The sequence below is a fragment of the Globicephala melas genome, chromosome 13 (genome assembly GCF_963455315.2).
Source record: "Globicephala melas chromosome 13, mGloMel1.2, whole genome shotgun sequence".
Taxonomy (NCBI): domain Eukaryota; kingdom Metazoa; phylum Chordata; class Mammalia; order Artiodactyla; family Delphinidae; genus Globicephala; species Globicephala melas.
This window is the reverse complement of record NC_083326.1, coordinates 40,786,394-40,800,645: the sequence shown is the minus strand read 5'-3', so window position 1 is coordinate 40,800,645 and position 14,252 is coordinate 40,786,394. Positions and strand designations below refer to the sequence as shown.

General features: G+C 36.0%; 1 protein-coding gene across 9 annotated transcripts in view; it reads right to left on the bottom strand.

Annotated features, from left to right (window-relative positions):
• The window catches only part of NOL4 (nucleolar protein 4), a 395,653-nt gene that overhangs the window by 178,359 nt on the left and 203,042 nt on the right, over positions 1-14,252 (bottom strand). For all 9 annotated transcript variants that reach the window (XM_060310591.1, XM_030876500.2, XM_030876501.2 and 6 more), the window contains one exon: positions 2,953-3,236. In XM_060310591.1, coding sequence (XP_060166574.1) covers positions 2,953-3,236 — 284 coding nt within the window. The remainder of the gene's footprint in view (positions 1-2,952; positions 3,237-14,252) is intronic.

The window sequence follows — 14,252 nt, the reverse complement described above, 5'->3', positions numbered from 1 at the left end:
CTCTACCATAAATAATCCTCCCCATCTGAATCACTTCTTGCCCTTCACACTTATCCCTGGCATCAATCTCTATAAAGTCTTCCTTAAGATTCATCATGGTCCTATGGGTGTCCCAACTCTGCTCTCTCATGTCACCCTGCCATATGCCCAACATATTACTTATGGAATCAGATTATAATTACAAGTTTGCTTCTCTTTCCTGATAGACAATACGTTTTTGAGAGCCAGGGACCCTGCTTTGCTCATTTTCATATTTTTGCTTCCTCTAACAGTGCCTTGCATGTAGGAGTTCCTCGATAAATAGTTGGTGAATAAATTAATTGGTGGCAAATTGTCTACCTTGCATAATGATATTGGGTTTTTCCTCATATACCATGTTATGAAGTCATACCTATCTCAGAATGGACAGTAGTTTCCTAGTCTAGGAGGCCACTCACCCTTCCTGTCTCCATTCCAGGTCCTTCACAGTGTCTAATAAGAGAATCCTTCTGAAAAATGGCAGTCTTACAATTCCTTCAAAGTACAAGACTCACTTCGTGAAGGAAGCCCTCTTCATTACTTCAATAGAAATAGTATATTCTTATTCAGAACTCTCCATGTTTTAACACAGGAATAGATATTTGCCTACTTTTTTGCTAAGAAACTTTTCTATGTATATGTGTAATAGGGAAGAACAAATCTGACTCCATACTGGATCTGTTTATTTTACTTTAACTTTCCTGTTCTATTGTTTTTGCTACAAGTTAAAAATGTTGCCTACAGCCTGAAATATACAGGATAGCCCATTCTCAAGGCTCTGAGAATGTTTAAAGGTATAACACTTCTCCATTCATGTAGAGATAAACAGTTGCAGAACAGAGAATAACATTTATGACCGGACCTGCCTGGACAGCTACAAGAACAAAGGATTCCCACACCAAGAAGTCTGCACTGACCAACCATACACCCTCCCCTTTTAGTATAAAAGAAGTCTGAATTCTAACTTGGATAACATCGTTCTTTGGGACACTAATCCACCATCTTCTTGGTCTGCTGGCTTTCTGAACAAAGTCGCTATTCCTTACCCCAATACCTCAACTTATTGGACAGTCGTGCGGTGAGCAGTATGAGATTGCACTTGGTAACGTATGTACTCTCTTTACCATGACTGTATTAAGAGCCATAAGAATAAAGACTCTTCTGTCTTTGAGTTGTCTCTATTATCTACCCATTGCTGTAAGTGTGACAGGTATTTAATATATCCTTTTTGAAAAACTTCCCTCTGGATTCTGGTCCCAACATGCTGCCACAACTATTCTTACGAATTCAATTATTTTCTATTTCATCTGATTTGATTTCTTAGCAGTGTCTATCAAAGCTGACTGCTCTCTTTCTTGAAAGATGGACTTTGCTTAGCTTTCCTATACTATGCCCTCCTGATTTGTCTTTTGTCTCTCTGGCTACTTCTCAGTCAGCTATGGAAGCTGTTCTTTAACCGAACCATTAAACCTCCTTCCTCAGAGGTGCCTCCTTCTCCCCCGGGTCCACTTCCCATCTTACTCTTCACAGCTCAGTCAATCTGTGCTTTTTATAGCCTCATTTTGAAAGAGGTAGGAAAGTAACTTCATTCTGTCTAATGTATGGAAGAATGTGTTTTAATGAGCATAGTTCCTATGGTAATATTGAACAGGGGGGGAAAGAAGAGAAGAGCAAACCACTGGATGATTTTAGAAAAAAATTTCTGCAGATATATAGCATTAAAAGGACATTTTGTGATTATTAAGTTTTATAAAGACAGGGTTATGTGGAGGGCAGGGAAACTTAACGGTTGTTTTGTTCTGTAAAATGTAACATGGGGATTCAGATCATGTTAGTGAATATAAAATCACCTGTGTTTGTATGATCTGGCTTTAAACCACCAAAGAGAGTACTGTGCATTTACCCCTGCAAAAGTTGTAACAGCCTTCCTCAGGAAGAAGTATTTAAGTGTCTGATAATGTCCAGTAACTTACTTAAAAGAGGATAAAACAACACACCGTCAGGCAAGCAATCGGATTTAAATAGAGCCAATTTAGAAAGCATAGTGCTTTAGTAAATTCAGAAATTAATCCAGATTAAGACATTTTGCTTTCAGGATCTATTTCAAAAGACCAATTCTACAGCTCTAACTTAGAAGTGCGAGCAGTGGAGGGAGTCAAAATGTATACGCTATAAAAATCCTCATGCGTTCAAAAGCATACCTTCAAAAATTATAGAGCAAAGTCATCAGCATGAATTATTTCAAAATGATAGAAATATAGCTTATTGTTTTAAAGAATAAATCCATTGGGAATGGGGAAGATTGCAATTTATTCTGATATAAAGAATCTAGAAATTTAGATAATATATCTGAAACACATTTCTGTCTTTTGTATAACACAGTTTATGTTAAATTGTTTGTTCAAGGAGTTATTTGATCTATACGTTTCATCCAGAAAACTGACACATTTCTCCTATGCACATGAAGTAAGTTACTGACTGAAGTCCACAGATCTCTAAAGCAAACTTAAGAATTTAATTGAAATTTTATTGCCACATACGCCTATCCAATCAAGGAGAAACTAGTGATTTTTTATAGTTCAGAATTGTGTTCTGAGAGCTAAACTTTCACATCTGAGTTCAACAAACTCCCAAAGACAAGATGCATAAGATTATATAAGTGAGACACATTAAATCAACTGATTCCACATATAAAAACCCACCACTTTGCCTAAGAGAGGATGCATTTTGTTCACTGTTATTCCTGAAATTTATTCCGTTTTTATAACATGAACACACAGTATCTATGATTATAAATTTCTTGGTAACCCATTGTTGGGATTTGTTTAAAATATTTTTAGTGACGATAATCTTTATCTCTTGTATAAATAAGTATTTCTTTGTGACCTTCATGACCAACTTAAAAGTTCTTTGAAAATCGTAACATGACCTTACCTTGCTTCCATTTTCTCTCGCTTCTTGTTCCATCTTGAGGTCAGAAATTAGCAGATTCTTATATTTGTTTTTTCCATTACTGCTGTGGTCATCTATTCTGTATTCTGAAGTCAGCTGTGCTGAGAGGGGACTGTCACTCAGGTTCAGTGGCTGTTCGTCCGGCTCCAGCCCAGTTTTGCCATCACCGTTAGAGTCGCCCATCTCCCTGCAGTGTGTTCCCCCTGAAGCAATTGAACTATGCCCCAGAGTCTCATTGCCATTAAAGCTCTCGGCAGCAGAATCATCTGTTGGAAAGAAAAATTTATATTTTGATTTTATTGATATGCTAATCAGTTTCTACTTCAACTAGCATTTTTTTTTTTTTTTGGTGCAAGAGATAAAAGGAAAATTTATAATGATAACAGGATAAATGTAACAAGAGGTATAACAATATTCATAAACAATACCCCTAAAAATTTGCTATGATTTTGATTGGGATTGAGAACTTACAGCTTGACAATATTGAATCTTCCTAGTCATGAACATGGAAGACATCTCTATTTACTTAGTTCTTCTTTGATTTTGTTCATCAGAGTTTTGTAGTGTTCCTCATATATATCTCATACATATTTTGTTAAATTTATACCTAAGTATTTCATTTTGGCATGCTAATGTAAATGATACTGTGGGGGTTTTTTTTGTTTTTTGTTTTAAACATCTTTATTGGAGTATAATTGCTTTACAATGGTGTTAGTTTCTGCTTTATAACAAAGTGAATAAGTTATACATACACATATGTGCCCATATCTCTTCCCTCTTGCGTCTCCCTCCCTCCCACCCTCCCTATCCCACCCCTGTAGGTGTTCACAAAGCACCGAGCTGATCTCCCTGTGCTATGCAGCTGCTTCCCACTAGCTATTTATTTTACGTTTGGTAGTGTGTATATGTCCATGCCACTCTCTCACGTTGTCCCAGCTTACCCTTCCCCCTCCCCATATCCTCAAGTCCATTCTCTAGAGAATAGACTCAACTAGCATTTATTGAGCTCCAATTGTGTGCTTGGCATTGTGCTACCTAATTTTACATATAATGTGTAGTTTATCCTTAGCAATAAACTTGTGAAGTAGCCATTCTTATTTTTAATCTAGTAGGCAAATTTAGGCACAGGAAGTGAAGTAAAATAATTAGAAGATAAAATAATAAGATGAAACAAAGAAAACAGTTCAATCTCAAATGCAATCTCAGAGAAAAGTAAATTAAAAAAAAAAAGCGAGAACAAGATATTTGCCAATTATTTTGCAAGTAGTTTTTGTTTTTCCAGGGAGAACAACCAGATTTGGTGAAAATTCTCTGATGAAAGCATCTTCCACCTTGCTAGTGGGGTATATACTGGTACAAGCTATGGGTGTTTAATATGCATCTGAAACATTAAAAGTGCTCAGAAACTTTGCTCCAGTCATTATGAAGACTCTTAAGCCTAAGGAGTTTAATCATTGCATGCATCTCAGTGCAGGTAAAAAGACAGTTAAATCAGTGTTGTTTATAATACAAGATTTAGAAATGATATAAATTATCAAAAATAAAAATTTGGCTTAACATATGTTGGAACGTTTAGATTATGGAATTAATCAATATTCCATTTTAAATACCCAAGAAAATGTGAGTCATGAGGCACTGACTGGAAAAAACTAGCTACAGAAAGGTGTGGTCGAGATGATCCCGATTTCGTAAAAAGAAAACACATAAACACAAGAACAAAAAGACTGAAAAGTTGTAGTCCAAAACGTTAATACTGATGTCCTCTTAACAGTGTGGCACTGGATTTTCTAATATTCTCCATTATCTACTCTATGTATAACTTATAATGTATTATAAAATGTATCATTTATAATATATAATTAAATGTATATATAATTTTTCTATAACAAAAATGGAAAAACTGTAGAAAAAAGGGAAAACGGAGAAGCAGAATTAGGAAAACTTTTCTGGCTTTAAAATATATAATAAGCTTGTTTAGAAGATCAATAACAGTGTACTCAGAGTCAGAAATAAAATTTACATAAAAAATAAAATTTTGTTTCTCTTAATTTCCTCTTTACATTTATGATAAGAATTTACTATTAATTTTAAAGGATTATGATGGACAAAAGTATTAAACTGTTTTCTTTAGGGCAGGGCTATCAATGAAACCATGTAAATATCAGTGAGCAAGAGTAGTAATATTCAGTGATTTTTTGTGACTATTTTGTTTGATTTCTGCTATTCTCAAATATGCTTTCCTTTTGTAAGGTGTAATGAAATATTTGATGCCATCTAATCAATTAAATTCACAGAAATAATGTTTACATTCTGAAGGAGTAGTACAGCTCACTTCTTCATTCATTTGTTCAACAAACATTTACTGAGTGCCTATTTTTGGCCAAAAGGGGGTTAAATATTTGACCAATAGAGACCCCTGCAGCTTCAATGAGTCAATGAGTTCACAGATAATTTAAAGAGACAGAAAAATAAACATTCAACTAAACTACAGAGTAAAAAAGGAACAAGGAATCCAGAACAAGGGATAAAGGCATCAGAGAAGGTTTCTAAAGAAGGTGGCTGAATTCCAAGGCTTTAACCAGGTGAAGAGTTGGGGAAGAGCATTCCACACCTAGACATTGGCAGGTGCAAAGTCACAGAGGCAAGAATATGCAGGGCACATGAGGAATAAGAGTAGAGAGCTGAATGCAAAAGAGAGACAGAAGAAAGGAAGACCTAAAAAGGGAGGAAGATAAGTGTTTTGTGTATCAGAGAGCTTGGATTTTACCTTGAGTGTCAACAGAAGTAATTTTAATTTACTGTGGGAAGTGATGTGAAAAAAATATGCTTTAAAGAGATGACTCTGTCTTGGATGAGAATAGTATGAAGGTGACAAAATGGAAATTGGGGAGACCAGTTAGGAGATGTAGAAGCCATCTAAGTCAGCATTGCTGAAAGCTCAAACTAAAACAGCAGCAGTGCAGAATAAGAGTGGATGACTAAACAAAATCTTAAGAATAGAAAATAAATCGAAAACAAACTTATGGTTACCAAAGGGGAAACGTAGGGAGGAGGAATAAGTCAGGAGATTGGGATTAACATACACACTCTACTATATATAAAATAGGTAACCAACAAGGACCTACTGTACAGCACAGGGAACTCTACTTAATATTCTGTAATAACCTAAATGGGAAAAGAATCTGAAAAAAATGAATATATGTATATGTATAGCCAAAACACTTTGCTGTACACCTGAAACACAACCTTGTAAATCAATTATACTCCAATAAAAATGAAAAAAAAAAAAGAACAGTTAAGATTGGTAATAGATAGACAAGGGTCCAGAACAAAGCCCAGGTTCCTTGCTCTAGTAAAAAATGAAAACAAAGGGCATTCAGTGTAATTATCAGCAAAATAGCATTTTTAAACAATTTTCAGAACCTATTTTGTGAGAAAATTAAAACGTGTTCACAGCGCAAGATTCTACTTTTAAATTACTCTGTTTATGTACCCGTTCAAGAAAAGACCTCATTTGGAGAGAAGACAAGAGAATTTAGGAAACTGGCCATAGGAAATATGACGTAGCAGTTTCCATGGCTATTAATTTGAGAAACTGATAACATTCTTTTAACAAGGAAATATCAAGGTTTGAAAAACAAAATTAGGGGAATAACGTATGAGTAATTTGGAATTTTATGGATGTTCTTTTATGCTAAGTCATATGGTTATGCTAAAGTATGAAAGGTCATTTCTGATTATTTCTTTCCAAGAAAATCCAAAGAAGAGTATAATGGACACATTCAAGTCCAATTATTTAATTCATGAAGAAAACTGTGATTTAACATTTGTGAATTAGAATCCTTTAAAAAATAATAAAAGTTTCATGTAAGAAAAGTTTATCAATATGTTAAAAAATATAACTCTAAAGATACATTTAAAAACTAAATCTACATTAGCATGAAACAAATCCAATATCAATTATAGTTAAAAATTAAACAAGCTATATCTGTTTCTTTAATCTGATATCATCATACATATTAGTAAATAGTATACCGTTTATTCATTTTTCAGGTAAGAGAAACATCATTTATCAGGAGAGTCTTTAATAAAAGTCATGTATTTATAATTTTTGTATAAAGAATAAACGAGAAAGTATTTTTAGACAGAGTGGTTCACTCCAGATGTTACCAAGGTAACTAAATTCAACAGCTTTACATATTTCATTCCTGAGTAAATCAGTACGTTTCATGAAGAACAAATTAATTATTCACTCATTTGTAACAAATACATATCCACATATTTTATCTTGTAAATGGTAAAAGAACTAATAATCTCACATGCCACTGTTTCATAAATCAAAATTTAAAACAAAGTTTTTGATGTCTGTATTAGAAAAATTTAATATAAAGAGGTGAGCAGACATTGAGGATACCGTAATGATTTTTTATTGTCTAGCTTCATAAAACCATGTTAATGGCTTTTATTCTCTCTTCCTTAAAGATACTTTTTCAGAATTATAAACCACAAATCTAAGACTCCTGTTTATCATAACAATTCACATCAGTTTACTGCTTTACATGGGAAATCTGCTTCCTTACCCAACAGAGTTTGCTCCATCCTGAGTGGCTGCTGGCATATGGGTACCGGGCTGCTACACATGTAGTGTTTAGATCTGTAGATATGACCTTTAGGTTCACAGGCCCTGATCGATGGTGTTTGTCTCAAATTTCAGCCTGGGTACCATAGAATTGGAACCAAAAACTCTGTATTTGAGTCCCAAGGAAAAACAGCACCTGGACCTTTGGAAATTAAGGTGCCCAGTGTACCTAGCAACAGAGGAGAATGTGAAATATGATGACAGGTAGTGTGGAATCTAGTGACATCAGGAGGGCAGTTGAATATTTGGGTTGTGTTTGTGCTGAGGTTAGTTTTGATGGGATGAACTTAGTGTTGCCAAGGGGGCTGTCCAAGGGAGCCTGGCTCTTGTCTATCACACTAACCATGAGTGGCAGCCTATTTGTTTACTTCTTTCTCCTTCCCTACTCCCCATTCCCTCCACCAATTAGTACAGACCCTAGAAATACCATTTGTTTAAATTATTTCTAACATCCCCACCAGCATTTTGTGTGAAGTAGTTTCATCAGCACCAGTGTCAATGGTTAGTTCTCCCTATATAAAAAGAATTAACCTATAACAGTGTGTGGTGTATGTATATTTAAGTATATCTACTAATATACATAATATGTATCTCTCTCTCTCTATATATATATATATATACATACATATATCTATTTTCTCTCTATACGTATACATATATATGTATATCTCTATTTCTGTGTATAAATATATGTGATATATATTTGAAATCTCCCAAAGCACCTGACCTACTTTTGTATTCACTTTCAGTAGCTCTTCATTATGGCCTTTAGGCCAAGTGCCTTGGGAAAAATGAATAGGAAAAAATATATATCATCTTCGTTTTAAGATTAATACTTGGAAATTTAATCCTAAAATGCAGGTCAGATGTTTATAAGGTCCAAAAAACTATTTATTGTTTGCCCCAAAATGCAACATAGTCTCCCATCTCTAGTCCTTTGACTACATTTTGAAGTCAAAACATTCAGACTAAGGAGAAGTTTACTGATGCAGATAAAGTCATACGTGTGTTACATATGCATGCATGACTACTGCTGAAAGGTTATAGGACATTGATTTTAAAATGATCAAACCAATACTGAGAGTAAGAAAGTAACAAAGAGATTCAGTTTCCCAGTAAATTAATTATACGGAAGGGTGTTATCCTTGTTTGGGAGCTCTTAATTCGGCCCTTGCCATTGGAAGAATGGGCTCTAATTAAAGGAGCAGGATAGGGATGGCACTGAGATAAGCTACGTGTTCCAAAGCATATAACTTAAGCTCAGCACAATAATTAAATAAGACTAATTCTGATCTACCAACGAGGAAATAATGTATATTCTTTATATTACTTTCTTTACAAATTTTAACCAAATACCTATTATGTGCTAGACACTCTTCTTGAGATTGTGAGTGCATAGAGACTCCACATGGAATTTGTTCTTAGACTATAACAAAAGAATTACAATGCAAGGCAGAAAACAGTATCTATCCTACATGAGTTTCATATAAGGCACAATGAATAAACTAGGTTCTTAGGAGAAAGAAAAGTTGCCTATACATCGCTGGGGATGAGGAAGATATCAGAGAAGTCAGGTTACAAGAGGTGCAGTTTGAAAGAGGTGAGATATATGATGGTGATGGTGGAGGTTATTCTACTTCAGAGAGTATAAAAGAAAAAGAAACACAGGCAGGAAAGAGCTGGAAGAGGACAGGGAATTGAGTATATTCTACAATTCTACATACGAAGACAGGAAACTATATTTCAGTAAAGTTGTGGACCTTTTACTCTATATTCCTTTTTCTGGATCACATAAAATCATTAACGGTTCGTTCTCCCAGGGTAGGTACTTGGAGAAGCCTACCGACTATGTGAGGCTAGTCTATTAAAGTCTATCTCTGTTCCCACCTCAGAGCCACTGTCCACTGACTGATAACAAAGCATTCTCCCAGTTCTAAGAGGACCTATTTTTTGAAATGGCCATTAATGTAATAACTTATGAATGGTTTCTTAATTGTCTAAATAAGTTATAAACTACTATTTTCATGCTTACCTTTAGCTTGTTTAGGATTTCAAAGAACTAGACATTTTATAGAAAATGATAGGCATGAACATTTTTAATAATTACAATGTAATTTGAAAATATCTCTTATTTTGCTGATGAAGTCGCAGTTACTGTGAATACTGTGTTTTACTGACTACATTTATAATACAATAAAATGTTAACTTTCAGTTAGAGGTAAGTGAAAATTATATAGGTATGGATGTATATGTATACATATATACATGTGTGTATATAGAGAGTGCTTTATACAAAGTTGATGTCATTTATATAAATTTGATAATAAGACAAATGATGTCACAGATAGCAAAATGAACTAATGCAGCTGAATAAGACATTCATATAATATTATCAACTCACTCAAGAAGTTATTTACTGCTATAACTTAAAACCAAAACAATTGGTACCGTGGGTCTTTTATGTTCTGTCTCATACAACAAGCAGTATATATGGTGATAAAATCTCATTAAATTTAAAGTAAATCTAAGACAATTATAATATAGAAGTTCAATGTTTTCCATGAAAACTGACAGCTAACCACTGGAGAGAAATGCTCAAGAAAACACATTAAATGGGCAATAGAGGGGCTTCCCTGGTGGCGCAGTGGTTGAGAGTCCATCTGCCGATGCAGGGGACACGGGTTTGTGCCCCGGTCCGGGAAGATCCCACATGCCGCGGAGCGGCTGGTCCCGTGAGCCATGGCCGCTGAGCCTGCGCGTCCGGAGCCTGTGTGTGCTCGGCAACAGGAGAGGCCACAGCAGTGGGAGGCCCGCGTACCGCAAAAATAAATAAATAAATAAATAGGCAATAGAAACAAGAAACAATGTCATGTAGTATTATAATAAAGCCATTCTATTAGAAAGTGATTTGAAAATTTATAAAAGGAGCAACTCAGGGCTTTACCATGAATTATCTTAAACTGAAAACTAAGTTAAATGAAAAATAGGTGACAGATTTGGGCTAAGTGATTCTGAAAAGAAATATTCTAATTAAAGCTAAAATTAATGCAATCCAAAAGGAGTTTCCCCTAATTTGGCATTTAGACAAACAACAACTCAGGAGGTTTTTTTGCCTTGCCAGTAATAAGTCAGGAAATACTTTATCCTGAAAAGCTGAAAAGCAATGAAAAAAAAAAAAAAGAAAGAAAAAGAAGACCAACTATAACAAGCTTACTATTTGAAGCAAGTGTCATGGAGCTGGATAGGACTTTGGCTATCTTCAAATTTATCCTTACAGCAAGCACTGTTGGGTCTTTCTACCTCACAGAAGCTCCCCTCTCTGGGAAGTGCCCCTGGCTCACAGTGATAAGACATAAGTAGCCATACTTCTATTTTGTCTGTTAACATTTTTGGATCCGATTCCTTCACTAACTTGAACAAATCAGCCATTATTCTGCCTAATGCATCCTTCTGAGTTCCTGTCCACCAGGTCACAACAAGCCATTTGCTTTCACTCACTGCTATGTCCCAGGATCATATTAATTCTCCGGTTCTGTACCACAGTCTAGTTCACAGGGGACTTTAACTGCCCAACCAAATCCTGCTAGAAACCACCATAGTTCTACATATGATGAAACCATACTAAAATTTCTGGGGAGCAAAAATGGTATAACCATATCTGCCTTGGTAAGACATGATGATAAGGGATGGATGATAACTCTAAAATACAAGGACCTGCATTCTCAATGAGGGGGAATCTAGTGTTCTAGAGCATAACTATATACTATACGTGAAGGATATGTTGTTAAAACTTGACTTCTTTACCAATAAGAAGAAGGCACATCACCTAGTAGGTTTCGTCTGGTGTAGATTACAGTGAAAGGGGATTTTCCACTTGACCTTCATGAAGACAAAATGAATCAGGTATCTGTAGCAGACCAGGATTGCGTATGGAGCCAGCGGTAATCCCTAACAGGAGAATTTTTGTCAGGACAACCAAGGTTTTAGTGTAAGGCAATATATTTTTCCTTGAGTGACTCTGCCTTTTGATAAGAGCTCCTAACTCTTTTCCAGTTGGACATCATGAATTGAGCACACTGGGTCCACTAAACATTGTATTTAGGCATGCTCAGTAGTCCTTCCTCATCAAGTAGAAGTGCAATATATAGAATTGAGTCTGTTCAGCCCCAGCGGCGTGTGAGCAGGTTGCTGAAAACTGTCACACAATAGTTGTTTCTTTCATCTCTGCCTAAGTGTCTTAAAAGAAGTTCTTTATAAAATCTGAGAACGAAAAATGTCAGCCTGGTTTCCATAACTCTGTGAAACACTGCAAAGGTACAGTCATTTCATGGAGAGACCCAAATATAGAAGAAAATCCACTAAATGGGCAAGACTTTGAGCAGTAAGTCTAGTTGTATATTCTCCTTAGAACAAAGATAATCTACAGTTATTTTTTACACCATTTCTTTGGCAGCAGCCAAATGGTATAGAGACGTGAAAAAGAAGAGTTTGGAGTATTTTTAAAGAGAAGTTGGAGGAAGGATGATATTTGATAGATCTTTCACAATAGGCTAAGGGCTTAAAATGTTCACATCCATGTTAATTTCCAACAAGACCCCACTAGCATAGGAGTTGAACTTCATAATCAAGTGTACAGAGTGACTTTTCCTGTGGACATCAATCATCCTACCTGCCAATCCTAGGTTTGCTCAGTGGGATCATGAATTGCGTGGCAATTAAAGTGGGGGTAGAGGATACACATGGGCAGGCACTGGGGGCTTCCATCACCATGTTGATCTGAGTACCCAGTTTGCCAACAAAGTACCCAATCTTAAGATCTTGATAAAGTACAAAAATCTGAGAAGCTTGCTAACTTCTCTGTGGCAGAGCACATGTATTTGATGCCTTTAATTAGAGGGGATAGTTACTTGTCCTCAGTAGATGGACACTTACTTTTGACTTGGTCCTGTATTTCTTGCCCATTCTTTCTCTAACACAACTATATATGAACCTCAGAATGTTTTATATGCTACCTTTTATCCCCCCACACATTAAATTTAATCAATGAAATCACATCGCAGTAAAAGAAATGAAGCAACTGGAAGATTTCCCTTGGAGTCATTGCTCTTTTTACCTACTCCATCCCTAACAAATTACAGACCTTAAAAAATAATGGAATGAACTATTAATAACTTTAAAAAATAGCTGTGGTGGGGGACTTCCCTGGTGGTACAGTGGTTAAGACTCCATGCTTCCACCACAGGGAACATGGGTTCAATCCCTGGTCAGGGAACTAAGACCCTGCATGCTGTGCATCATGGCCAAAGTAAGTAAGTAAATAAATAAAGTTTTAAAAAGAAAAGAAAGAAGACAATAAAAAAGAAAAACATTTTAAAACATAGCTGTGACGCCCTGAGAGATATTACCTGAGCCTGAGGGGTTGCCTTTCAGGATGTGGTCATGTTCTAAACCAGCTACTGATACTTGGGGTTACCTCTCTTAGCCACAATATCAGTCTGGAAAACAAGGCTTTCCAGAGATGGAAGTGACACTTCTCACAATTCTTCTTTACAGCTGTAGGTTCTGTTGGCCTGTGGGAAGGATACGTCCAAGAAATGAGCTAGACAACTGACCATTTCACACCACGCAGGCCACTATGGGAAGAGAGAAACAGAAGAGCTATGTATTGCCTGCCATCATTGATCCTGAGTACCTGGGGAATAAGATGCCCGAAAACCAAAATGGGTTGGAATGAGGGTCCACAAGAACACCTGAAGCATTTCTCATTCTGCTCTGCAGAAAGAAAAATATTGTCAAAGCAATCTTTGCAGGCAGAGACAAATCTCATTTCCTGACATGACGCCCCACCTGGCAAATACCCTGAGTCGTTTAATTGCTAGTGAAAGAAAAGAAAATATGGAAGGAGTAGTGGAGCTGGTTCATCATAACTACTAGCTATGGCTTTGGAATAAGGCACAGAAATATTGCAACTAATGCAATATTTACCTAGATTTCTTTGTTTGCCATCAGCTGTCAAGTGTCTGAGGATTAAAAACGGATGCCTCATTTTCTTAAGTTTTATTTCCACTGTTGTATACAGGGGGTAGTAGCGGTACTTAAATATACTAATTAGTCCATTAACTGTATAATTTCAATTATTACGGAGCTAAAAGAGGTAAGAATATTATTTGGTGATCTGGCCTCAGAAAGTGGGGCTTCTTAACATCACCTCTGTTTCTCTGTGCAATAGCTGGACAGGACTTAGATTTAGTTATATTTGGGGAAAATGAGGCTGTTTGTGGTTTAAGTGAAATAGGTGGTAAGTTTTCAGTAGAATTATCTTCGGATGTATAAGAAAGTTGCATGATGTGTGATGGTGTGGTGTGCGTGTGTGTGCGTGTGTGTGTCTGTGTGTTAGCAGAAAAATGATGCTATGTATTAGGCACCCATAGGGGCAGAAACCTAGCTCATACAATCCCCTCCTAATACACAAGTGTAGGCTCCAGGAAGCATGATCACTTGCCACCCTGGAAAAATTTGGAGCTTTCAGACAGAGAAAAAGGGAGTCATTGGAACTAGGTCTTTTTGTGTTAATCTTTAGAAAGAAAGTATAACAATTATGGTCGATGGAGTTCCCATCATTTAAAAAAAATTAGAGCTGCCT